The following is a 26,318-nucleotide window of genomic DNA, read 5'->3' as shown; positions in this document are numbered from 1 at the left end:
ATTCTTTTTTTCTGAAACTGTGTAAAAAATAGGATTTACTCAAGAATACGACCTTTTCGTTTATGAAGAAGAAACCACTTTGTAAAGATATAAATATCAGTGAGACAAAGACAGATAAACATGAAGCATCAAGCAAGAACGGAAAACTGTTGGTCTATGTATACACCAAAGGAAAACGGCTTCAGGCCACTGATGCTTAATGTGTCTTGCACACAGGCACATAGTAACGAACCCCAGTATTTCTCTCGGAATCAGTGGATTTGTTTCACTGTACTTCTCTTCTCACTGGAGACCAGGTAGCATTAGATTTTCAGAAAGAGATCGCCACAATGAAAGTAATCTTGGAGCCTTCAAAATCTAAGATTTTCGCAGTCTGGCTAACAATGGGTTCAAGTGAAGCATATGTTTTCAAACTAAATGATAAAATTTTAACAAAGAGAAAGATACGATTTTTTTTCCAGATTTTTGACAAAAATACAAATTTTTAATGACTAATCAATAAAAGTAATCTCTCCTGCAGGTTTGCTGTAAGACTATGGTCAACAATGACATACCCCCGTCTCTGTATCCTTTTTTTTTCTTCGTTGAAACGGTTTTTCTTTAACGTTCGCTGAAATTGGGGAAAATTATTATATTTTCTGCTTCTTTTATTTTGTCGCATTTTATTCTTCGTGGGCGCCTTCGAGGAAATATGAGTTACAAGTTACTATAAATATCACCGTATTCAGAAATTTGTTGCGTCTCACCGACCACAATTACACCTCAAACAAGAGAAAATCGTGACGTTCAGAGCGAAAGCTAATTGGTCATTAGACTCATATCTTCGAACTACAGCTCAATCTTCTCCAACTGCATCCTGAAGAAAGGGCTCATGCTCTGAAAAACGTGGGTACGCAGTAGAGATGGGAATCCGTGAGTGTGAGGGAGCATGGTCATAAAAGACATCCCAGGCTCCGAAGTGATTGTGATGTCGCCAGTAGATATGTGCAGTCCACGAAGTAATCGTGATGTTGCTGGTAAAGTGGAATCCAAGAAGTATATATATATATATATTTTTTAATGTGATTGTGATGTCACCGGTAGGTATGTATTGTCCATGATGTAAATATAATTGTGATGTCGCCAGTAGATATGTGCTGTCCGCGAAGTAATTGTGGTGTCGCCAGTGCATCTGGATTCTCCCGTCGTGTCTGATGGATGAGTATGCAGGAAGGTCATCTGCTGATGTGGGTCCTCATGTGGAAATGAAGACCAATTCCTGAGGCACAAGATCGTCCACAGACGCTACATGGAATGGAGTCCTGCAGGGATGGTCCCGTTTTCTCCTACTTCTCTTTTCCTGGATGGTGGCTGCTCTGTTGCGCTCGAATGTCTTTGCGCCCATGGTTCACCGTTGCTTCCACTGTGTTCTTACAAGGGCAACATCTTCCCATGAAGTAGTGTCGATGTTGGGGCTTCTGAGGCTGGTCTTCAAGGTGTCTTTGCATCTCTTGAAAGGCCATCTGGCCACGTTGTCCTACCTTCAGTTATCCATAGAGCATCTTTGGAATTCTGCTGTCCTCCCTACGGACTACGTGTCCTGTCCATCTGAGCTGGCTTTTAGTGAGTATACAATCAATACTGGGTAAGTCACACTTCTTCAGGACCTGTAGGTTGGACACTCTGTCTTGCCATTTGATGCTCCAGCTCTTCCTCAAGCATCGTTGATGGAACTGTTCGAGTTGTTGGATGTGTCGGCGGTACGTCGTCCAAGTCTCACAACAGTAGAGGAGAGCACTCAGAACCACACTCTGCACACGGTGACCTTTGTGCGAAATTTGATGCCATGGTCTTGCCACAGACTGTTTGAGAGTTTGCCAAAGGCAGAGCTGGCCTTTGAGATGCACAACATCACTTCTGCGTCCAGAGATCCGTTGCTGCTTACAGTGCTGCCCAAGCAGCAGAACTTGTCCACAGGTTTGATCTCTGTGTTCTTGATGACGACAGGTTGTGGTGGAGCACTGGCAGCTCCAGACGATGAAGGCTGGAATATAGCCTTGGTCTTACCACGACTGATTGTACGTCCAAAGCGTTGACAGGCCCTTGCAAAGTGATCTGTGATGCACTGGATGTCTTCATGGGAGTGTGCGGCCAGTGCACAGTCATCAGCAAAGAGGAACTTTCTCAGAAGGGTCTCAGTACTTTAGTCTTGGCCTGAAGTCGTTCGGGGTTAAACAGTTTGCCAACTGAACGAAATTGATTGTATACCCCCTTGTCACAGTCGCGAAATGCACCAGTCAGCATTACAGCAAGCAGAACGGAAAAGAGGGTTGGGGCTAAAACGCAGCGCTGTTTCACTCCTTTTTTCACTGGGAATGGGTCAGAGGTAACTCCATTTTTTGCACTCTCTCCTGCATGCCACAATCGGTGAATTAGCTTTTCCGGCCAACCAAAATTGTGTAGGATCTTCCACAAGCCAGTCTGATTAACGGTGTCTGAGGCCTTGGTGAGATCAACAAACACCATGTGGATTTTCTGATTCTGCTCTTGAAACTTCTCCTGTAGCTGACGAACGGCAAACACTATGTCGGTTGTGCTCCTGCCTGCGCGAAACCCGCACTGTGATTCAGGGACGATAGAGTCTGCTATATGGGTGATGAGTCTGTTCAAGATTGTCCTGGCAAGAATCTTTGCTGCGATGCACGAGAGGGAAATCCCACGATAATTGTCACAGGACGCTTTATCACCCTTTCTCTTGTAGATATGTACAATGGAGGCGTCTTTGAAGTATTGGGGCACTTCTCCCTTTTCCCATATAGACTGGAAGAGAGTGGTCAGCTTTTCCAGGAATACCTCGCCTCCATTCTTGTAGATGTCAACTGGAATTCCATCTGCTCCTGGTGCTTTCCCGAACGTGGTCTTCACAGTCTCTGCACTGGAGGGTGGGTCTGCCAGAGGTTCCTTCACTGCCAGTTTGAGGAGTGCTGTGATTGCTTCTTCAGATATTGACGAGTCTCTATTCAAGAGAGCATTGAAGTGCTCAGCCCAGCAAGCAAGGATGACAGTCTTATCTGTCAGCAGTGTGGTCTAGTCGGAAGCACAAATAGGTGTTGACCCAGTTGTCTTTGGTCCATAGATGGTGCGAAGACCCTTCGTGGCGTTGATGTCAGCCGCAGCTTGCAGACTTTCTGCTTTCTTTTCCCACCAATCGTTCTTCAACTGCCAAAGCAGCTGGCTGGCTTGCTGGTTCTTCTGTTCCTTCTTCTTGCAGGCCTTGTTGCTGGGGTGATATCTGTCGGTCTTGTGGAGCATGTCTATGAGCTTGTTGATTTCTGGGTCGTTTTCATCACTGGTGTCACCAGCAGATATGTGCTATTCAAGAAGTAGATATAATTGTGATGTCGCCAGAAGGTCTGTGGTGTCCATGAAGTACATACAATTGTGATATCACCAGAAGGCACATGCTTTCTATTCTGAAAGCCGCAAAAATCCACGTTACACAGTAACATATCTGGACAGAAAAACTGGCCATTTCTAACGGCACAAATCCATAGACGTGAAACGAAAGCGTACTATGCGCATATTGGTACACATATGCACCTCGCAAATATAGAAAAGGAAATGACAACTAATGCATGAAATGTAAGACTTTTCATTTTTCAAGAAAAAGAAACAATGAGAAAGAAAGGAAAAGGGAAAAAGAAACAGAAGTAGCATTATGAACGTAAAAGAACAGAAACATAAAGTACATAAAGTATTTATGCCTTGGAATTTATGCCTGGGAAGATGGTGTGATGAGTCCCTGAAATATACAAAAAGAGGAAAGGAAACCAAGCAGACAACAGAAGAAGGCCTGCATATCATAGACCAGTGTGGCCTTCCTGGTAAGTACAAAGTGTGGTGCCAATAGTTTATGCTGATATCAAAGCTCCTGTGGCCTCTCTTGATAAATGATATCAGCTGTAGCACAGTCGAGTTGATTGAGGCAAAGATTAACAAGTACGCACGCAATGGTGTCCCACCTGGTCTCACTGACGTGACACTCTACTATCGCCAAGCAAAGCTGAGGCTACCTCTGAAATCACTTGTCGAAGAATACAAGGTAGGGAAGGCAAGACTTCTCAGCATGCTCTAAGATTCAAGAGACAGTATTGTGAGATCCAACCAACCCAAGCTGAAGACTGACAGAAAATGGAAAGTCAGGGAGGCAGTCAATGCACCGAAAGAAAGTCTTCAGACAAAGGAAATAATAGGACACACCCAAACAGACAGGGCCTGGGATCGACAAAGATGGGATGGTGGTCAAAGGCAAAAGGGAAAGCAAAAGGAGACATGATCATACAGGAGATCAAGAAGGAAGAGGATGATAAAGAGTCCAGAAGGCAGTCCAGCAAGGCCAGCAGGAGCAGTGGACAACATGGGAAAATGCGCTCCAAAGGAGTCTCAGTTAGAGCAACATGTGGAACATGACCCCTCTAAGGATCAGCTTTATCCTAAGATCTGTGTACGACTTCCTTTCCTCGAATACAAACTTGATGAAAAGGGGGAAAGCAGAGGACCCTGCGTACCCACTCTGCCATGGCAAACAAAAAGTGGAACATGTCCTCAGATCAGTGAAAGCGGCGCTAAGCCAAGGACGGTACACATGGAGGCACAACTAAGTGCAAAAAGAAATTGCACACGTGGTGAACACTGTCCAAGGAGCACCCACACCACCAGAAGTTCCAGTAGAGTACCGCGTGGCAGAAGGCAATAAAGTCTGGCAAGCAACAGCTGTAACATCCAAAGCATGGAAGTGTGGGCTGCTGGGTGGTGCCGAAGATTTGGAATGCACAGTTGACCTACCAGAGGGTAAGAAACACCCGGAAATCATTAGCAACAGCGACATGAGACCTGACATAGTACTCCACTCCAAGGCAACAAAACAAGTGATTCTGATTGAGCTCACTGTGCCATATGAAAGCAGAATGGAGGAAGCCCATTTCTAGAAGATCGAGAAGTATGCTAGCCTAACCAGCAGCATAAGAAGATCTGGCTTCCAAGCCCAAGTCCTCGCTATAGAAATTGGTGCAAGAGAGTTTGTGAGCACATCTGCCAACAGCGTCATCAAAAAGCTGTCGATTTCTGGCAGAGATTGGACAAGGGCTCTCAAGGTAATGACAGAAGCAGCAGAAAAGAATTCCATCTTGAGCAGGCGTACGATGGCCCAGTGGTTAAAACGTCTGCCAAAAAGGTAACTCAATCCTGAAGGGGCGACCACCATGGAGGCACGGGACCAGGAAAAAAGGTGGCAGTACAAGGGCATAAAGGAATCATGACCTGGGTGCGGCATGGCCCCTTTAGGATGTAAGGAGTTAAGGGCCGAAACAATTGACTGAGGGGGGGCTTCTTCTCTGAAGACTTTGTACCTCTCCCTAGAATTTCTTATTACCTATATATATATATATATATATATATATATATATATATATATATATATATATATATATATATATGTGTGTGTGTGTGTGTGTGTGTGTGTGTGTGTGTGTAATTTTATATATATATATATATATATATATATATATATATATATCAGTTGATTGACAGAACGTAGGACGCGGTGTGCAGGGGTTTAAGGCAAGCGTACAAACAAGTAACAACAAATGCAATAAGATGCGCAATACATGAAATATTATGGCACAAGATGGGATTGGTAATAATCTTGAAGCTGGTTGGGCAGAAGTGTTTTTGAAGTGGGTTTCATAGGGTGGCGCCTGAGAAAATCAAAATAGATCTAAACAGACCCACTACTTGGTACTGGGATATGGACTTTTCGGAAGTTCCTTGATTAAACTGACAGATAATTCTTTTTATCATTGTTGGTCGTGCATTCCCTGTCATAAACCTGTGCATTGTGATTCCTTAGTTGTGCTCAAACTTATGGATTAGTTAGAGTTCAAAATGGAAGGAAGTTGTTTTGTTTTGTTTTTTAAGGAGTACGAATTTAAGTCCCCGTTTGTGAAGATTCAGTAATGGCTTCATGGTGTTAACGGAAGAGTGAGAACAATATACCCATGAAATAAGGAAAACAAAATAGAATTTAAGAAAAGAACAAAGGGAATCAATCAATTTCAACAAGCAACACAGTCGTTCAAAACCGAGGAAAAAGGGGAAAATGAAAGAGACACAACGAATATGACAATCAACATAGTACTCTCACTAAGATTTCTCGCAGCGGCCAGAGAGAGAAGAGGGGGAGATCTTTAGTTAAAAGTCTTTTCACTATGAGTGTAGGCGTGATAAAAGATTTTTCTGTCTTTAATTCACCATCTTTTCACATTAAGTGATATTAAACGTGTAATTCGTCGATGCGCGTGAGCTCGCGTGCTCGCGCGTATGTGTGTGTGCATATGTGCGTGCTTGCTTGTTTCCGTGTGTGTACGTGTGTGCGCTTGTTAAGCACCTGTTAAAGAAAGCCACTCTGGATCACAATGACCTCAAAAGTTTTCACCCTGTATCCAACCTTGCTTTTGTGTCAAAAATTATTGAAAACATTGTTCTCTCCCAACTTTCAGACCATTTGGTTTCAAACAACCTGTTTCCTTCTTTTCAGTCAGCATATAGGTCTGCCCATAACACTGAAACTGTTTTGTTGAAAGTAGTTAATGACCTTTTACTGTCTGTTGATGAACGCCCTGTGACAGGCAGTACTGGGATCCTGGTTACCAGTAGCAGATATATCTATCTGACCTGACCCCGAATTACTGGCGACTAAACCAGCACCCCCACCAGTCCTCTCAGGAGGATGGTGAGGAGGGTGGCTAGACACCCTCGTGGAAATAAATGACCCATCAAAGGGCGCCAGCTCTGGAGAGCCACCTGCAGCCACCTAGCTAAGGGAGTAAACCCTGACAGAAAATCCAGTGCGGGGCCCCTAAGGCGGTTGGATGGCAAACTTTGTCACTTTCCGGCAGCTCCTGCGGCCGCGTTGGCACCAAAACATAACAGCCTTGCTGTTCCTTTGGATCTGTCAGCGAGGTGGAGAGGGGGGACAAGCCGCATGGTCAACAGCCTGTCTTCCATATTACATTGCCCTGGCTTATATCCGTCCGTCCATCCATCCACAAACACCTTGCACCTACAACCTGGAGAGGACACTCCAGCTTCGCTGCTAGCACCAGCGTAGGAACAACACGTGAATCAACAGTTATCGGTTATAAGTTAGCGCTCAATTGGCGTAGAGCCGACGCCAGGGGTTGCTTTTGACGGTGGGAGGGACCCTCGCGTCCCACTGGACAGCTACCGCCCGCCCAAGCTGGGCAGCCCCCAGCCAATTAGGTGCTGTCCCGCCACGACCTGCCTTCTTCTATGGGTGTATGAAGATTAGGAGAATATCCGACAAGCAGGTCCTTAATTTCCGCACCCGGCAAAAAGAAAACTTCAAGAAACGGATCAAAAATGAAACTGGCCTGTTGGAATGTCCGGACAATGATGCCTGGGCTCTCCCAAGATCTGCAACACATCAGTGACGCCAGAAAGACGGCCGTCATAAACAGCGACCTGAGGAGACTAAATGTGGACATTGCCACTCTGCAGGAAACACGGCTGGCTGACTCAGGAACACTAAAGGAGAGGGACTACACCTTCTTCTGGCAAGGAAAGAGCTCTGATGCCCCAAGAGAGTACGGAGTAGGCTTTGCAGTCAGGAACAGCCTGCTGAACATGATCGAACCAGGCAGCGGCGGTTCAGAACGACTCCTGACTCTCCGCCTCAACACCTCCAAAGGCTATGTCACTCTCGTCAGCGCATATGTTCCAACTCTGTCCACTTCTCCTGACGCCAAGGATGAGTTCTACGAAAATTTTGCATCAACCATAAGAACAACTTGTTCTCCTGGGCGACTTCAATGCCAGAGTGGGTGCAGACAACGATTCGTGGCCCTCCTGTCTTGGCTCCTTTGGAGTGGGGAAAATGCCTGCCATGAACTGTGCATCGCCAATTCCTTCTTCGGGACGAAGCCCCAACACAAAGTCTCCTGGAGGCACCCGCGCTCAAAACATTGGCACCAACTGAATCTGATCCTAGTAAGACGAGCTGCCATCAAAAACCTTCTCCACACTCGCTCTTACCACAGCGCAGACTGCGACACGGACCACTCTCTGGTATGCTGCAGGATCAGACTGCAACCAAAGAAGTTCCACTGCTGAAAGAAACAAGGGAACTCTCGCATTGACGTCAGCAAGATGTCTCAGCCAGACCTTGTAGAACAGTTCGCAAAGGCCTTTGAGAGAGAATTCGATGCATTGCTGCCCAGAGACTCTGCCACAGAAAGATGGGAAACGCTACGAGACACCATGCATCGCATTGCTATGGCCACCTTTGGGAAGAAAACCGCGAAATCCCACGACTGGTTTGAGGCTAAATCATCAGAGATGACTCCCAGTATTGAGGCCATGCGCGCTGCACTCACCGAGTACAAACGGTCACCCAGTGAGAAGAACCTGCAAATCCTCAGGGCCGCCAGGAGTAAGGTTCAGCTTAACGCCAGGCGATGTGCAAATGAGTACTGGACAGAGTTCAGCGAAGAGATACAGAATGCTGCTGGAAGAGACAACATCCGAGGGATGTATGATGGCATCAAGAAGGCACTGGGACCAACACAGAGCAAGACTGCCCCCCTCAGATCCTCCACTGAGGAAGTAATCAACGATCCTAGCCAGCAGATGGAGAGATGGGCGGAACACTACTCCGACCTCTACTCCACAGAAAACATAGTGTCCAACTCGGCCCTCGATGCCATCAAGTGCATGCCGATCATGGAAGAACTTGACGCAGAGCCAACTGTGGACGACCTCAGAAAGGCCATTAACAGCCTGACACCAGGCAAGGCACATGGCAGCGACGGAACTCCCCCAGACCTCATTAAACACTGCAAGACTACTCTTCTGCATCCTCTGCACACAGTCCTCTGTCAGTGCTGGAATGAGGCAGCTGTACCACAGGACATGAGGGACGCCTAGATTATCACCCTCTACAAAAACAAGGGCGAAAGGAGCGACTGCAACAACTACAGAGGCATCTTGCTTCTCAGCATTGTAGGCAAAGTCTACGCTTGGGTCATCCTAATTCGCCTGCAGAAACTGGCCGAACGCGTTTACCCGGAATCACAGTGCGGTTTCCGAGCAGAGAGATCCATGGTAGACATGATCTTGTCCCTTCGCCAAATCCAGGAGAAGTGCAGAGAGCAGAGGATGCCCCTATATGTCGCATTCATTGACCTCACCAAGGCCTTTGACCTAGTCAGCAGAGACGGCCTTTTCGGGGCTTTTCGAAAGATCGGCTGTCCCCCCAGACTGCACAGCCTGATTGAGTCCTTCCACTCCAACATGAAAGGGACGGTGCAGTTTAATGGTAACCTCTCCAAGCCCTTCGACGTACGCAGCGGTGTCAAACAAGGCTGCGTCCTCGCCCCCACCCTATTTAGAATCTTCTTTGCTCTTCTCCTGAGGCATACGTTCAGGACAGCGCAAGAAGGGATCTACCTGCGGCCCAGAACAGATGGCAGGCTCTTCAATCTCGCCCGCCTCAGAGCAAGGACAAAAGTCCGCGAAGCCCTCATCAGAGACATGCTCTTTGCCGACGATGCCGCAGTTGTGACCCACACCCAACAGGACTTGCGGTCTTAGGCCAAGACATTTCCACCAGCCATCACCATTGATGACTACGAGCTTGAAGCCATCCATCAATTCACTTACCTTGGGTCCACCATCACCGGCAACCTCTCCCTTGACACCGAGATCGACAAGAGGGAAGATCGGGAAGGCAGCCACAATGCTAGCCCGCCTCACACAAAGAGTGTGGACAAATTCCAAGCTGACCACGAAGACAAAGATGGCTTTATACAACGCCTGCGTCCTCAGTGAGGCGTGGACCACACATGCTCGTCAGGAGAAAAGGCTCAATACCTTCCACCTGACAAGCCTACGGCGCATACTCGGCATATCCTGGCAAGACAAGGTGACAAACACCGAAGTCCTGACTCGCGCTGGCCTCCCGACCATGTATACCATGCTGAGACAGCGTCGGCTGCGCTGGCTGGGCCACCTTCGCCACATGGAAGATGGTTGCATCTCAAAAGACATCCTCTATGGAGAGTTCGCCACGGGGCAGAGAAGCATCGGCCGCTCACAGCTGAGATAGAAAGATGTTTGCAAACGTGACATGAAGGCGCTTGAGATCAACACTGAGTCCTGGGAGGACCTTGCAGATGACCGCAACAGCTGGAGAAGCACTCTCAAGAATCAGCTACGGATTGGTGAGGACAAACTGTCAGCTGCTGCAGCAGAAAAGCGAGCTCGCAGAAAAGGGACGGCAGCCAACAGACCAGCATCAGCTTGCACATGTGACCACTGCGACAGATACTGTCTCTCTCGCATCGGTCTCTACAGTCACAGGCGACGCTGCTTGGTCCAAGCAGACAGCCTAATTAGACATTAGGTCGGATATACTCTATCCATGGTCAGTCATGACCGAAGGAGGCCTACTACTACTGATGAAGACAAACTGTGTTGACCTTGCTTGATCTGTCGGCTGCGTTCGACACCATAGACCATGGTATACCCTTTCCAGACTTGGACATGTACTGGGGTTCATTGAACAGTTGTGGATTGGTTTTCTCCATACCTGTCCAACCGCTTCCAGATTGTCTCTGTTAATGAATTTAAGACTGATCCAACCCTGATCTCCTGTGATGTGCCACAAGGCTCTGTCCTAGGCCCCGTTCTGTTCTTTCTCTGACATAACTCCTCTTTCTGATGACAGCTTTCGTCATTTTTTTTCTTTACCACTGCAGAAGTCTTCAGATCCTAGCCAAATAGACAGTCTGATTCGGTCAATGTAAGATTGCATTCTTGATGATAAATCCGATATGACATTCAAAAAGTAAAGTTAAATGATGGTTGGTGATAATGATAATAATTATATAGCGCCAAATCAATGATTTTCCTCTAAGCACTTTACAATGAAATAGTTCCAATTTTAAACAATATATATATATATATATCACCCATCAAAATATGCAGGTTGGTCCAACTAAGGAAGCAAACATGACGGATTGTGACAAAACATTGACCAAAAATTAAGTACTAAATCAATGTCCATGATAACCGACTATAAACCAGTTTGATCATCCAAAACCAGTTGCCTACATCACAACGCCAAAACAATGCAAAACCAAACCACAAAACCCAAAAATCAGTCCCACTTTTCCTCCCTCCTTTCCACACAACACCTCAACGATACACACTGAAAACAGAAACAAACACCCACCGATACTGTCGCAGGCATCAGGAGTTTTAAACATACGAGTCTTGAGGTTGGTTTTGGAGGTGGAAATGGACTGGGAGTGTTTCGATTCATATGACAAGAATGCCACACGATTTCTTAAAAAAAAATAAAAAAAATAAAAAATAAAATAAAATTAAAAAAACAGCAACAAAACAAATAAAACAAAGACTTTGTGATCAGTATATTCAGAATAGGCATGCCGAACTTCATCAGAACGAACTATATCTAAACTACAGAATGTTTAAAAGAAAGATTTGAATTTGAAAACCCCTTAATAATCATCCCAGAACATTTATCTAAGTAATTATTAAGATATAGAACACTGAACCATCGTTTGCCTATAAAGACTAGAATACTCAAATGTTCCGTATATACTCAAATATAACACCATGGTATTGAAAGAAATGAAAGACTGTACTAAATGTAATTTGAATTATCTTGGTGATGAGTTCCATTGCATATTTCGATCTGCTTTTTTTCAGCCACCATAGAAAACATTTGTTAAAGCCATTATAACAGAAACTTGAACTCTTTGAAGTTCTCGCAATTGTTTATGACAAAAAAATAAATAATCTTTATTGAAACAGTCGAAATTTATAAAATGATCATGCAACATAAAATTATTTGAGATATTACCATTTCACTCGTCTAGATTTCTATGCACTCTGGTTCAGTTATTGTTTGTGCAATTTGTGTTATGTGAAATCAGATGCCTTGTGTTCAGATAATACTCTAAACGCAGCATTATTTCATTCGTTTAATCAAAATTCCGTCATGTATATACTGTGTAACATTGCCACATACATCGTCGCCATGTATTGTTTGCCTTTTTGCCCATTTCATTTTTTTCCATGTGCTCCCATGGGGACTTTTTGCAATGAAAAAAAATCTTGAATCTTGAAATCCTTGAATCACAGTTCAGTTTTGTAAATCAGAAACGAACCTCGGAGTCATTTTTGACTCAAACTTCAGAAAGCGCGCTCAGTTGGATAATCTTATAGGCATAGTCAATTGTGAACTTTGTCGGATTAACTCTGTTCGTCAGTATATTTATCTTGAAGGTACAAAAGCTCGTTTCAGCTGTTGTGTTCTCACGAATCGACCACTGTAATTCTCTTCTCATATCTTATGCACACAGTCTTCTTCGGCGAATTAAACAAACTCCAAAATAGTGCTGCACATGTAATTTGTAACTGTTTCTTTCATGTAAAGCGCCCTGAGCGCTTGGAGAGAAAGAGCGGTATACGAATTAACATCATGATGATGATGATAATTATTATCATTATCGTCATCATCATTGTAATTACCATCATTATGTGTGTGAATGTGGGTTTGTGGCTTTGCGCGTGCGTGTGTGTGTGCGCGCGCGCGCGCGTGCGTGCATATGTGTGTGTGTGTGTACATGCATGTACATATATATGTTGTGTGCATGTGTGTGTAGGTGTGTGCGCGTGTGTGTGAATGTGTGTAATTAAGAGAGACATTGAGATAGATGTATACTACTTAATATGTGCTATTTTACCAAACTATCAAGAAAACGAGTGGACCACTCAAAGGAAAATTGTAATGTATTGTATTGTATTACTCTTTGTCACAATAAATTTCTCTGTGTGAAAATGGGCGTGCTCTCCCCGGGGACAGCGCATTACTACTGTGCAGTGCTACCAAATGTGTTTTCTTTTTGTGTGTGTGTGTGTGAGTGATTGCCCTTGATAGTTGCTGTTTGGTCTTGGAATTTCTCTAGGTAAAATTAGGTGAGATCGTGTGACATAGTTCTGCTGATTCGTCGATTCGTGCATCAGGTTTTTTTTTTTTTTTCCCCGTCTTTGGTGCTGTTCTGCGAAATCTAAAGTTGTCATTTGTTTTGTTTTTCCCCTCCCGATTCGTCGCTAGCAATTTTTAGTGTCCGCCATTATATCAACTGACTCTTCACACCACCATGTCCAGTTCCCAGTCATCACGCCCTGCCACGTTTTCATTCCCAGGACTTTCTGTTGACAGACTTGACGATCTTGATTTGTGGGGGGAAATAGAGAAGGATGTGCTGAGTAAGCTTGACAGTGGAAAAGGAGGGAAAGGCAGGAAGAACCAGAAAAATAATGACAGTGACTATGACGAAATTGCTTCACGTGTCACAGAACTTTTGATTCCAGTTTTGTCCTCTACCATTCAGAAGATTTTGCTAACTACCTTGAAGGACAGTTTATCTTCTGTTGTTACCCAGTTGATAAAAGAGCATTAATTGTCAGTTAAGCATCTGCAACAGCAAAATCTGTTCTGCAATACAAACTTGACCAGTAAGACCAGCTCAGCAGACGTGAAACTGTCAAGATCGTAGGCCTCAGTGAAACATCAGACAGAAACATTGAACAGAAAGTGATCAATGTCTTTCAAGCAACAGGGTGCGACATCAGATCTGAGGACATTGAGGCTGTGTACAGAGTGGGACCCGAAAACAAAAATCAGAGAAACAGCAACACCAGTGACAGAAGCTTCTCTTCAAGTCGTCCTGTTATTGTGAAACTCAAGTCAAGAAAAACGAAAGCACTCATCATGTCAAAACGAAAACAACTAAAGACGACGTCAAACTACAAGACCGTAATGTGAACGATGACCTGACCCCTCTAAGGAGCAGAATGCTTCACATCGCGAAACAGAACGCAAACGTGGACAGAGTATCTTCAACACCAGGGGGCAAGATCTGCTGCGCACTGAAGAACGCACCGGACCAGAATCGGAACCAAAGGTGGTTTTCCTCGATACGCCCGACGACCTGCTTCTGCTGGGGGTTGACAAGCTGGACTTCAGTGCCCTGGGTTTGCAGCACCTGGTCAACTGGTAGCCTGCATGATGGAGACTTGCCCTGTTTACTTGTCCCCTGCCCATTGCACCACACTGTGTACGCAACATTGAATCTATAATTCTCTTTATGAATACATGTGAACTGGAAAACAGAACTCAACTTGAAGATTTTACTGATTATATTTCACGATTTAATTTTTGTTGACACTAAGACTGGCAGACAGGATACCGCGCTTATTTATTGAAGATTTCAATGATTTAGGATATAAAAAATCACATTATCGTAAATATTTGTCATATAAGCTGTTCAGGAGGGAATAAGTTGTTATAAACGTTCTGACAATGTACGAGTCTTTCCTGATGATGACTAATTAAGCATGATTGTTTGATACAGATATGTTACAAGATACTATAAATAACTGCTAGTTGGAACAGTTGACACAGTCTCTGAAGGATCTCATGGCAGTGTTTGTTTGATGATATAAAATATGTGTATATCAAAATAAGTATAACGTACTGTTATGCCCTTTTAGCTGGACATTTAAAGCATGCACTAAAATACTTGATGATTTCATGTGGTGATGCAAGCCAACTTTGTGATCTGCTGGACAGTGAAGAATGTGACTGCGCATGGGTTGAAAGTAAAATTTCTGGACAGTGAAGAACGTGACTGTGCGTATGTGTTGAAAGTAAAATCTCAGCGACTCGCAGACTGAAAATTGTATGTGTAAATGATTTGATATGTGTAATTTGATTGGAAGGCACGGAAAATACGCAAATATCAAGCATATGTGAACTTATATGACTGTATGACGTTGTTAATATAAGATACATTCGCCAAATCGTGAACAAAAAGGTTAACGATTATACTGTTAACCACTTTGTTGCTGTGCGCTGGGGTGTGCATAGTCCTTTTGTGTAGTCTCAGGTGTTGCTGGAGGTTGTTGTGGGCTGCTGCACAAAGGAGTCTCCTATTTCAGATCATTGATGCTGAAAGGGCAACTTACATGATGACTCATGTGACCAGTTAAGTAAATGACGTAGTACATGGTTATGACGTAGGACTTGTAATATTATTAAAAAAAAAAAAAATTAAGACGAAAAAAACACCCCTTAAAGTCTTAACTCCCGAGAGCAAGGTTTCGGTTGCGCATGCGCACTAGAGCCTATCCAGGACTTGTATCCAAATCCAGACGACCTTCCCTACATGGGTCACATGTGGTGGTGAAAGGTTAGTAGATCGTCATATTTCTCTCCGTTTGCATGTTTTACAAACAATGTGGTCGTTTACGGTTGCCAACGTCGAGGGGCTGTCTGCATGCTTTCCAATTCTCACCGGACAGTACCACGTGCTGGTGCTATTTTTATCTGACAGACACGTCTAGCGCAAACACAAACGGCTCTAGCTCCGCCCCTTTTCTCTGCATTCAAATTTTGTATTACGTGTAGCTGACACATTTTGTACTTTCCAAAGTCAATTCAGGTCTAGATTGGAAGCTGCTAGGCAAATCTCGCTCTCTGCCATAAATGAAGCCAAACCGTAGCTTTATTAGGCTTTTATTTTGAATAAACCTTCACCGACGTCACAGTGTCAGACTCTGGTGAGAAACTGGCTTGATTCAAATCGCCCGCCATTTATAGTCCGGTTCAGGCTTTAAGCTTAGACTTATTTTGCTGAATAAAGATTCGGAAGTGATCGTTGCAATACAACGTCAGCGAAAAAAAAACACCCAATGATTGTTTAATTTTTGACTCACTTCTGTAAACAAAGTGAGTCTATGTTTTAACCCGGTGTTTCGGATGTATGTGTGTGTTTGCGTAGTAAACTTTAACATTGCCATTTTCTCTGCAAATACTTCGTCAGTTGACACCAAATTTGGCATAAAAATAGAACAAATTCAGTTCTTTCCATTCATCTTGTTTAAAACAATATTGCACCTCTGGGATGGGAACAAAAAAGTATATAACAAAAGAAGCCAGATTATATGCAAACTGAATTTACTGGGATGGGGGGCGGGGGGGGGGGGGGGGGGGGGGTAATATATATTTTTATTATTACTTTTTTTTTATTATCTAAACTTGGCACTTTGATCTGATATTCTGACACAGCATCAAGAGCAGTCATTTTTATCGTTTTTTGTTGAAACAGGAACTTCTTTTGCTAAGCATGGAAGTTATATTTCTGGTGCATGTCTTTGGTGCAGACAGTAAAAAAGGGAAATTAATCTGTAATTAATGCTAAGGGGGTTAATTTGCTTTAAACTGATCTTTCTCGTCTTGAACATTACATTTTGAAATTATACTCAATACATAAAAAGTCTGTGTGTTTTACTCTCAGTGTACATGGCTTTCACTATGTTCATTCGCCCAAGTGTTCTTTTTCGGAAAATACTAAAATCAATACTACGAGTGGACTTTATACATCTATTGGCTGAGCACTGAAGGTCATGCGCAAAAATCAATTGCTACACATATTTATACATATTCAAAGCGCGTGCCGGTATTCCTGGCAACGCGAAGGACGCCATTTTGTTTCAAGTTGTTAACCTGCCCGTTCAATCCTATATTCAATCGACAATACATAATAACATGCGATGGAAAGTTCAGTGGAGAAGGAGACCGTTAAATATTTATTCAGAGAAATATTTGTGCACGCCTCATCACTTACTGGATTGTGCCCCAAACTGCCATAAAAATATCGACAAAATCAGTCGGAATTCACAGTTAAAAATAACAAACCATGAGAGTTAATATCCTTAATAAACGTAAAAATTTCCAGTCTTGACTTTTATCAAAATTAAGTCCTTTTCACTTCATACGACGTTTAGAAGTGCATGTACTTGGCTCTACATGTTATTAGTTTAACAAAATACTCAATTTTCATATCAACTTTAAAACTATAAAACTAGAATGAACATAAAAGAGAAATTGAATCGACCGTGTCCAACAATCCCGGCGGGTGTAACTAAACTTGTACATCTATCTAGATCCAGAGAAAACGGCTAAATGTTGCAGTGTGATTGCGACGATAGCCACGTCTCCTTTACTGCGCGGAGTTAAAAAGAATTTTTAATTGCCCTTTAAGATTTTTTGAATGCCCAAGATACACCAGAATAATATGATTTTAAACAGCGTTCTCACTGCGAATACCGCAATCGATTTATCGCCCTTAAAAAAGCATGTTATATGTTAAATTTATAATGTCAGTTATGTAGCCACGATAGTGTATTGGGAAAGACAGTTTCTTCTCACCCGAACACGCGGGGTTCGAATCTGCCTTCAGGGCTTTTTTTTTTTTTTTTTTGCCGGAAGCTTTATAATAACAAATACAGAACACAATTTAACGATTATATATATTTTTTTTAAGTGTATCACAAGTGAGTCTTGAAGGCCTTATTCTTGTTGGAAGAGGTTTTCTGTGTAAGCTATTCCATGCAGCCAAGACAATCTGGTTAAACTTGAGTAATGTTGCAAAGATGAGCAACGTTGTCTGATCTATCCTGAGGTTTAATACCAGAAAAATACTATCACCATTTATGTTGTTTCATATAGTTTGTATTCTGTTTCTGATAGTTATGCTATTTTAATTGTTTATGTTTAATTTTGGTGTAAAATACTATTGCTGTTATATAATATCCTCCATGCCCCAAAACGGTTGAAAGGATTAAATATTCTTGATTCTTGATTCAAAGTGTTGTTGTTATCCTATCAAAGTGGATTTCTGTACATACTTTTGCCAGTGACCACCCTTTTGTTGCTGTGTGTTCTTTTACATGCGTGATGTACATGCTACAAATGGGACCTCGATTTATCATCTCATTCCAGTTGCCTGCGCCCAGACGATCTTTCACGGTCTAATGGAAGGGGTAGGGAATGGGGGCGGGAGAGAAATTCTGATCCTGTGCTCTCAGATTCTCTCGCTTCCCATGCGGACGCGTTACCTCAAGGCCACCACTCCCCTGGTCCGACTGGGCTCTTAATCTAACAATAAGAAAATTCGCAGTGTGTGTGTGTGTGTGTGTGTGTGTGTTCAAAATATGTCTAATGGAAATGAATGCCTCGGAATCAAGATAAATCTCTTTTCTTTTAAATAATTATTTCTTTGGTTTATGACAATAAATAAGTGAGTGACAGTTATTACTTTTCCACAATGATATTTTATGTTTTTGGTATATTTTGTATGAAGGGCAAATGAACGAAATCTGTAGACCAAACTAGTGAAATATCTGGAATAGGTCTGTTAGATAAAAATTGTTTACTGTTTCCGAGCCCCGGGAAATCATAGATCGTTGGCTTTATGAACACTCTCTGTCTTTTCTTCTTAAACCGATCTTACAATAGGGAAAGTAGGCCTAAATGCGGACGATTCAGTCGAAGCGTTAAAATGGAACATATTACAGGTGGTACGATCGTCAAATGTAGTTCATCTGTTTTTGAAGGCTTTATCCGATTGGTTACACCAGGGAAAGTTCGTCTGCTCCATTTTTTTAACGTTTTTTTTCAGCGGTTGAAATAGCACGGGTGCTTGAGGGTAAATGCGAACGGGCGATACATGTGGACAATTAAAACAGAAGCAGGTCTTGAAATCTTTAGACATAAGATATTATTGGAACATTGCACCAGACTTGTACTGTTGGTTTTGATCACACACACACACACACACACACACACACACACACACACACACATTCAAACACACACACACACACACACACACACACACACACATTCAAACACACATTCACACACATACACACACAAAAACTGGCTTTAGGAGTACCTGTGCATACTAAGACCTCAGAAGCCTATAAGCTTGCGGGTATTCTACCACTAGATGAAATCAGAAAATTAAATTCTGCTTAATACATTGTGAGATGTACAGCAGTGGATGATTTTGAGGAATTAAATATTAGGTCTCATATTGATTTTCCAAAAAATGCACAAAATTATTCAAATCTACAAAGCATTCGCACATACGTGTCAGATATTTTAAATTCTTCAGACACTGATTTGCATGATATGGCACCTCGTGTTCTGGTGCCACTTGTACCTCCCTGGGAGTTAACAAAAGCAAACAACGTCAACATATGTGCTTCTGACACAACAAAAGGAGAATCTCCACATATAATAGCAGCATCTGTCAGAATTGAATTAGAAGAAAATTTTGATTATCATTTAAAAGTTTACACTGATGGCTCGGTCCTGGATGATAACAGTGCAGGATCTGCTTTTGTCATTCCTGACCTAAAAACAGAAAAATCATATTATTTAGGTAAGGGACATTCAATTTTTACAGCTGAAATGGTGGCCACCCTTATGGCTTTAAATCATCTTGTTGATATACCAATCAGAGTAAGTAATATCCTATTTTGTGTTGATTCTCAATCTGTTTTAAAAAGTTTGCTCCTTTTTGAGAACAATCAAAGAGAAGATTTATTGTTTGAAATTAGGTATTTATTGCACTCCCTATTTGTGAAGGGTACAAATGTTGATCTTTGTTGGATACCATCCCACACTGGATTCCTTTATAACGACCAAGCAGACAGGGCAGTAAAAAGGGGAGCAAAAAATCATATAGATAGTATAAAAGTATATTGCCCATTGTCATACAAGGAAATAAGCAATATACTAGAAAGAGACTTTGAGAGGTGCTTGAATTCAAGTCTAAAACCTCGTCAGTTAACTCTCTCAGACTTTGGTCCGATTCGCAGACCAATTCTGAGTTTATCTCTCAGACTGTTATCAAATTCATTACGGACCAAATATTGTTCTAATGTTAAGTGCATATGCTTTAGTAACCTGACAATTGAGCATATAATTTTTTGACTGTAGCTTGATGAAGCCTTATGTACACGAAAGTGTGTCTTCACAAGTGACTGAGAACGCTGATGTTTTTGACTTTTTGCATTCATTATCAGTTGTTTCGCTTGTCAGTTTAACGACTTCTCTTTTACGAAGTCCTTTAAGTAATTTCCTGTGATTGTATTTAGATTTTTTTTTTTTTTTCAAATTTCACCCACATTTCACCCTCATTTGCCCAGTTTCCCCCAACCCTCCATTCATTCACATCTCCCACCCCTTCTAACCGATAATACTCAAATGTGTTCATAAATACTTTAACAAAATGTCTTCAATCACCGATTTGTGTGACGGGACATTAAACAAAATTCCTCCTGGTATGTGTCCATCGAGATCGATGATGACCATCGTTGTCATCCAGCTGGGGGATGGGGGGAGGGTGGTGGTGGTGGTGGGGGGATGCTCATGAATCTATCTGTGAGTGCGCAGATGGCTGAATAGTCCAATCTGCGCACGAAATGTTCGCTGACAGTTGGGGCAGACAAAGACAGGCATATCATTGTCAGGGAGCTTGTTTGACTTTCTGGCCTGCCTCTTCTGAACAGCTGCAGCAGTCCTGTTGGCCTCACACAACTTGGCACCTTTGTGCACAGCAGCGCGCCATTTGTCAAGGTCCGCTGCAGATTCCTCCCAGGAGTCAGGGTTGATATCAAACGCTTTCAGAGAGACTTTCAGAGTATCTCTGAAGCGCTTCTTCTGACCTCCGTGTGATCTCTTCCCTTGTTGCAGCTCGCCATAGAAGAGCCTTTTGGGCAGCCGATGGTCTGGCATGCGCGCCACGTGTCCAGCCCAGCGATGCTGGGACTGCATCAGGATGGTGAAGATGCTGGGAAGGGTGGCTTTTGCAAGCACCTCCGTGTCTGGGGTCCTGTCTTGCCACTTGATGTTCAGTAGCTTCCTGAGGCATGTTGTGTGGAAGTGGTTCGGCTTCTTGGCATGTCGTTGGTACACTGTCCAGGTTTCGCAGGCGTACAGTAGTGTGGGGAGAACTACTGCTCTGTAGACCTTTAGTTTGGTCTGAAGACCAATGCCTCTTCTGTTCCAGACATTTGCATAGAGTCTACCAAAAGTTAATAATAATAATAATGGATACTTATATAGCACACTATCCAGAAATCTGCTCTAGGTGCTTTACAAAAACGCTTTTGATAACATAAAACATTATATCTATGTTACATACACACACCAAAATGTGACCACACACACACACACGCACGCACGCACGCACGCACGCACGCGCACACACACACACGCACGCACGCACACACACACACACACTGCATACATACATTTTAACATACATGTGTATCTAACAGCTACCCTAACAAATACGCACACATAGGCAGGCACAAACTTACATAAACACACGCACACACAATACACATTCATATACATGCATGTAGTTGTGGACCTGCCACAATTGAACTTATTGCTGAGGGAAAAGGTGAGTTTTGAGACGAGATTTAAAAGATGCGAGGGAATCAGAATGACGGAGGTTATCACGTTGCGCTTGCTCTTGCAATCCTGACGTTCACTTCATCGTCGATGGTCGCATTTCGTGACAGTGTGCTGCCAAGGTATGTGAACCGCTCCACTGCACTGTCTCTGACCATTGACTGTGATGTTGGGCTCAACGTGGGGTTTCCCTGTGGCTGGTTGATGGAGAACTTCAGTTTTCCTCGTGCTGATGGTAAGGCCGAAGTTCCTGCTGGCAGTGGCAAATTTGTCGACGCTGAGTTGCATGTCAGCTTCAGATCCAGCGTTGAGGGCACAATCATCAGCAAACAAAAAGTCTCTGATGATGTCTGTCATGACCTTCGTTTTTGCTTGAAGCCTTCTGAGGTTAAACAGCTTGCCATCTGTTCGGTACTTTAGGCCAATTCCAACATCGCCATCTCTGAAGGCATCAGTAAGCATTGCAGAGAACATGAGGCTGAACAGTGTTGGAGCCAGGACGCAGCCTTGCTTAACACCATTTGTGACAGGAAAAGGAGCAAATGTTTCGCCATTGTCCTGGACTCGAGCCGGCATGCCTTCATGGAATTGGCTGACCAAGGAAATAAATTTCCGAGAGCATCCGTACTTGGCCATGATCTTCCACAGTCCCTCTCTACTCACGGTGTCGAAGGCTTTAGTGAGGTCGACATAGGTGGAGAACAGAGCAGCATTTTGCTCCTGACATTTCTCTTGCAGCTGCCTTGCAGCAAACACCATGTTGGTGGTTCCGCGCTCTTTCCGGAATCCACGTTGGCTCTCAGGCAAATAACCTTGGTCAAGGTGTGCTGTGAGGCGGTTTAGTAGGATCCTGGCAAGTATCTTGCCTGCGATGGAGAGCAAGGAAATGCTCCGATGGTTATCACAGGCTTGTTGGTTCCCCTTTTGCTTGTACAAGTGAATGATAGATGCATCTTTGAAATCCTGGGGGATCGTCTCTTCTTTCCACATGAGTACAGCTGATGGAGCTTCTCAGTCAGCACAGTGCCTCCATCCTTGTAGACCTCTGCTGGTATGGAGTCTGAGCCAGGTGCTTTGCCACTGGATAGCAGACGGATTGCTTTCTGGGTCTCAAGAAGTGTTGGCGGATCGTCCAGTGCTTCGTTGATGGGGACTTGTGGGACACGGTCTATGGCTTCATCATTTATGGAGGAAGGGCGATTTAAGACACTGTTGAAGTGCTCAGCCTAGCGTTCGAGAATTTTCTCCTTCTCGGTGATCAAGGTATTCCCATCTGCACTGAGGAGGGGGGATGATCCTGAGGATGTGGGACTGTAGACTTCTTTTAAGGCATCATAGAACCTCTTCATATCGTGCCTGTCAGCATATCCCTGGATCTCATCGGCTTTGTCGCTCAGCCACTTATCCTGCATCTGACATAACTTTTGCTGAACAGTCCTGCGGATGGCATTGTATGCATCCGTTTCTGATGTGGACTTTGGGTTGCTCAGGTAGGCTTGATGCAGACGGCGTTTCTCATCCAGAAGCTGCTTGATTTCATCACAGTTTTCATCAAACCAGTCTTTGTGCTTTCTGGTCATGGGTCCCAGGGTCTCTGAAGCTATACTATAGATCAGCTCGCGCAGGGTCCTCCAGTCAGACTCCACATTCTGGTTGTCCAGAGAGGCGGATTCCAGACGATCTTCCAGCAGCTCCACAAAGGTCTGTTTGATGGTGATGTTTTTCAGCTTAGCGATGTTGAGCCGTTTTGGAGCCTTCTGGCCTTGGGGGCGTCTCTTGGGCTGGATTCGAATATTCAGCTTCGAGACTACAAGGCGATGGTCTGTCCAACACTCGGCGCCGCACATGGTCTTTGTCACACGTACATCTTGCCTATCCCTTTTCCTGACGATGACGTAATCGATGAGATGCCAATGTTTTGAGCGAGGGTGCATCCATGACGTCCTGTTACGGGTAGGGAGGCAGAAAACTGTGTTGGTTATCAGCAGTTCGTGCTCTGCACAGGTCTGAAGCAAAAGCAATCCATTTGGGTTGCAGTGGCCCACGCCATGCTTTCCAATCACACCATCCCAGGAGATGTAGTCAGAGCCAACTCTAGCATTGAAGTCCCCAAGAATGATGAGCTTGTCTGCTTTAGGGATGGCAGCAATGACAGAGTGAAGGTCCTCGTAGAACTTCGCCTTCACTTCATCCAGGTTGGTCATGGTTGGGGCATAGGCACTGACAATGGTGAGGTGCTTCTGGCCAGATGCCAGTGGGAGTTTCATGGTCATAAGTCTATCGTTGACTCCCTTTGGGATTCCAGCTAGCTTGCTGACAAGTGCTGTTTTTACTGCAAAACCAACGCCAGCCTCACGTCGCTCTTCACTTCCTCGTCCACTCCAGAAGAAGGTGTAACCAGATCCCCGTTCACAGAGCTCGCCTTCGCCTGCAAGCCGAGTCTCACTCAAGGCTGCGATGTCGATGTTGTATCTGGCGAGTTCGGATGCAACTAGTGCCGTTCTCCTTTGGGGTCTGTCCGCGTTATCTCTGTCCAGGAATAGTCCTTATGTTCCAAGCACCAATGGTGAGAGGAACGATCCTTGTTTTTTCATTTCTTTCTCTTTGTTTCGACCGCTGATGTAGGGTCCCCGCCAGCCGCGGTATGCTAGCCAGGGTGATATGGAGCAGGCAATTGTTAGGGCACCTTTTCTAGCCCCTTCCTCATGCCAGGGAGGTGAGCAGTGCATTCCTAAAGAGGGCTGCTCAGACGGCTGCCGAGCTCCATCGCTGCTCCTGTCGATGAAGAACGACCCTATGGCCTGAGCCGCCTGCGTGCAGGTCTGCGGCTGTGACTGCCAGTGTACCCACACCTGTCGTTTTGTCGCTCGCCTGTCGCCACAGGACTTGGGGGTGATGAAATGATGAAGGATGAAAGGTCAGTAAGGATGACTGATGACTTGCCCGATGAGTTTGTTTAAAGTGAAGAGGAGTTGCGCAACGTCGACCTCACTCTCTCGTCCGGGTCCACCAATTTCCAGTGGCAAGACTAAGTCGAGACGACTGGAGGATGAGCACGGATGCAGTGGATGACCAAGATATCCTTTCGGTGTCTCATCTTGCTCTCTGCACTCCACAGTGCGTTGCTGTAACCGCCTTCCTCTCCGTTGAACACACACACAAACACACACACACACCTTTTTCAGAGCGCCCAGTTTGCAACACAGTTTGCAAATAGACTCAAGTCAAACTACCCTATGATGAAATTGTAAACGACACACACGTAAATGACGCCCTGGTCTGTCACCACCATGCTTTTTTGAATTCTTCCGGCACTGGTAGTGCACAAATAATTCAACATATCCAATGAAATCAGCTATTTTATACTGTGTCAAAGTTCAAGTCCTACTGCAGGCATCTCTTGATTTTAGAGAGAGTGAGAGCACGTTTGTGATCTTAGTCGACAGTGGTGCGCGAGGAGAAGAAAGAGCGCGATATTTGGTTCTTGGAAATGAATATTTATTGAGGCTGAACGAGGTCGAAGCAGACAAACTGTGAAATGCATGTGGTGAGAACGCTTCGAAGTGGGGTGGTACAGGAATCGTTCGCAATTACACGCTGTTCGTAATTAGGCCCACCTTCCCTACATTCTTTGAAACTTTTTAACATTTTTATAAATCAAATGGGATACTGACCTGTCAGATTTCCCGGTTCTCTTTTTTGCAGCCTGATCAACCCCAGTCATTTTTACCAGATAAATGTGTGTGTGTGTGTCTGTGTCTGTGTCAGTGTGTGTGTGTGTCTGTGTGTGTGTGTGATATCACCCAATCCATCCATCTTTCAAAAACATACCTGCATAGGCCAGAAAGCAGCAGAGAAGTAATGGGATTTCACAGCACAAAGCACGCATGGTGAAAGAATGGTGTGCTGAATGGTGGCATGAAGTGGTTTCCAGCTCTTATCAATTTTTTGAAGCCCATATTCCCTTCTCTCTCACCCGCCACCCCTTTGCTTTCCCCACTTCGTGCATCACCGACCCCACCATTTACCCTTTCCTTTACCCTTCACCACTCTTCATCACTTCGAGGAAAATGTCGAACGATCCCCCACCCCCAGTCTCTCTCTCTCTCTCTCTCTCTCTCTCTCTCTTTATGTGTATGTGCACATGCTGGTGAGCATGCATCAGTCTGTTATCTATAGTTACTCTTGTTTTTTTGTTTTGTTGCTGTTGTGTGTGTGTGTGTGTGTGTGTGTGTGTTTTAGACATGTAACTACTGCCGCTGTTTATTGTTACTATTTTAAGTTGAATTGTAACCCACATTGCCAAACGGAAATGTTAGCCGCACATTGCGAGACAGTGGTAGTTCTCCACCCGCCCTCCCCTCCTCCCCTCCCGTCGCTCTCTCTTTCTCTCTCTGTTTTTTCTACAAGTTTTGTTGTGGGAAAAACAAAAGAGGCAAGACCTTCAAGACTCACTTGTGATACGTGCTTCCTCTGATAAAAGAATCAATGAGAAGAGAGAGAGAGAGAGAGAGAGAGACAGAGACAGAGACAGAGAGAGAATGATTAAATTGTGTTCTGTATTAAGTGTTATGAAACTAAATTAATTTTAAAGGCATTGGATCGGGCTAGACAGAAGAAATGTGCAAACACAAATTGTTCTGTATTGTTCTGTGTGGCTTGTTCAGGATTTGTGTTTGCACATTTCTTCTGTCTTTGCTGCTGTGTGCACATGTCAATGGTCGGTTTTAAGGACAGGCCCGGCGCTTCCTTTTTTGAGGAAGTGTCTGGGATTGTTCCAGTGTACCTTTTATTTACCTGTGTGCTAGCTGAATTGGTAGCGTAGGCAGCACTGACTTGAAGTTGTGTACCTTGTGAATGGAGCGAGTTACCACTCTTTACTATTTGTTAATCA

General features: G+C 44.0%; 1 protein-coding gene across 1 annotated transcript in view; it reads right to left on the bottom strand.

Moving 5' to 3' along the window:
• LOC143300582 (asialoglycoprotein receptor 2-like) overlaps nt 1–25,412 on the bottom strand; it is a 47,153-nt gene extending 21,741 nt beyond the window's left edge. Inside the window, exon 1 of the mRNA XM_076614357.1 lies at nt 25,256–25,412. Coding sequence (XP_076470472.1) covers nt 25,256–25,313 — 58 coding nt within the window. The 5' untranslated portion in view covers nt 25,314–25,412. The remainder of the gene's footprint in view (nt 1–25,255) is intronic.
• Nucleotides 25,413–26,318: the final 906 nt, after the last annotated feature.

Source organism: Babylonia areolata, chromosome 26 (assembly GCF_041734735.1).
Source record: "Babylonia areolata isolate BAREFJ2019XMU chromosome 26, ASM4173473v1, whole genome shotgun sequence".
NCBI lineage: Eukaryota > Metazoa > Mollusca > Gastropoda > Neogastropoda > Buccinidae > Babylonia > Babylonia areolata.
Note: the sequence above shows the minus strand (reverse complement) of the source record. Positions and strands in the feature narration are given on the sequence as shown.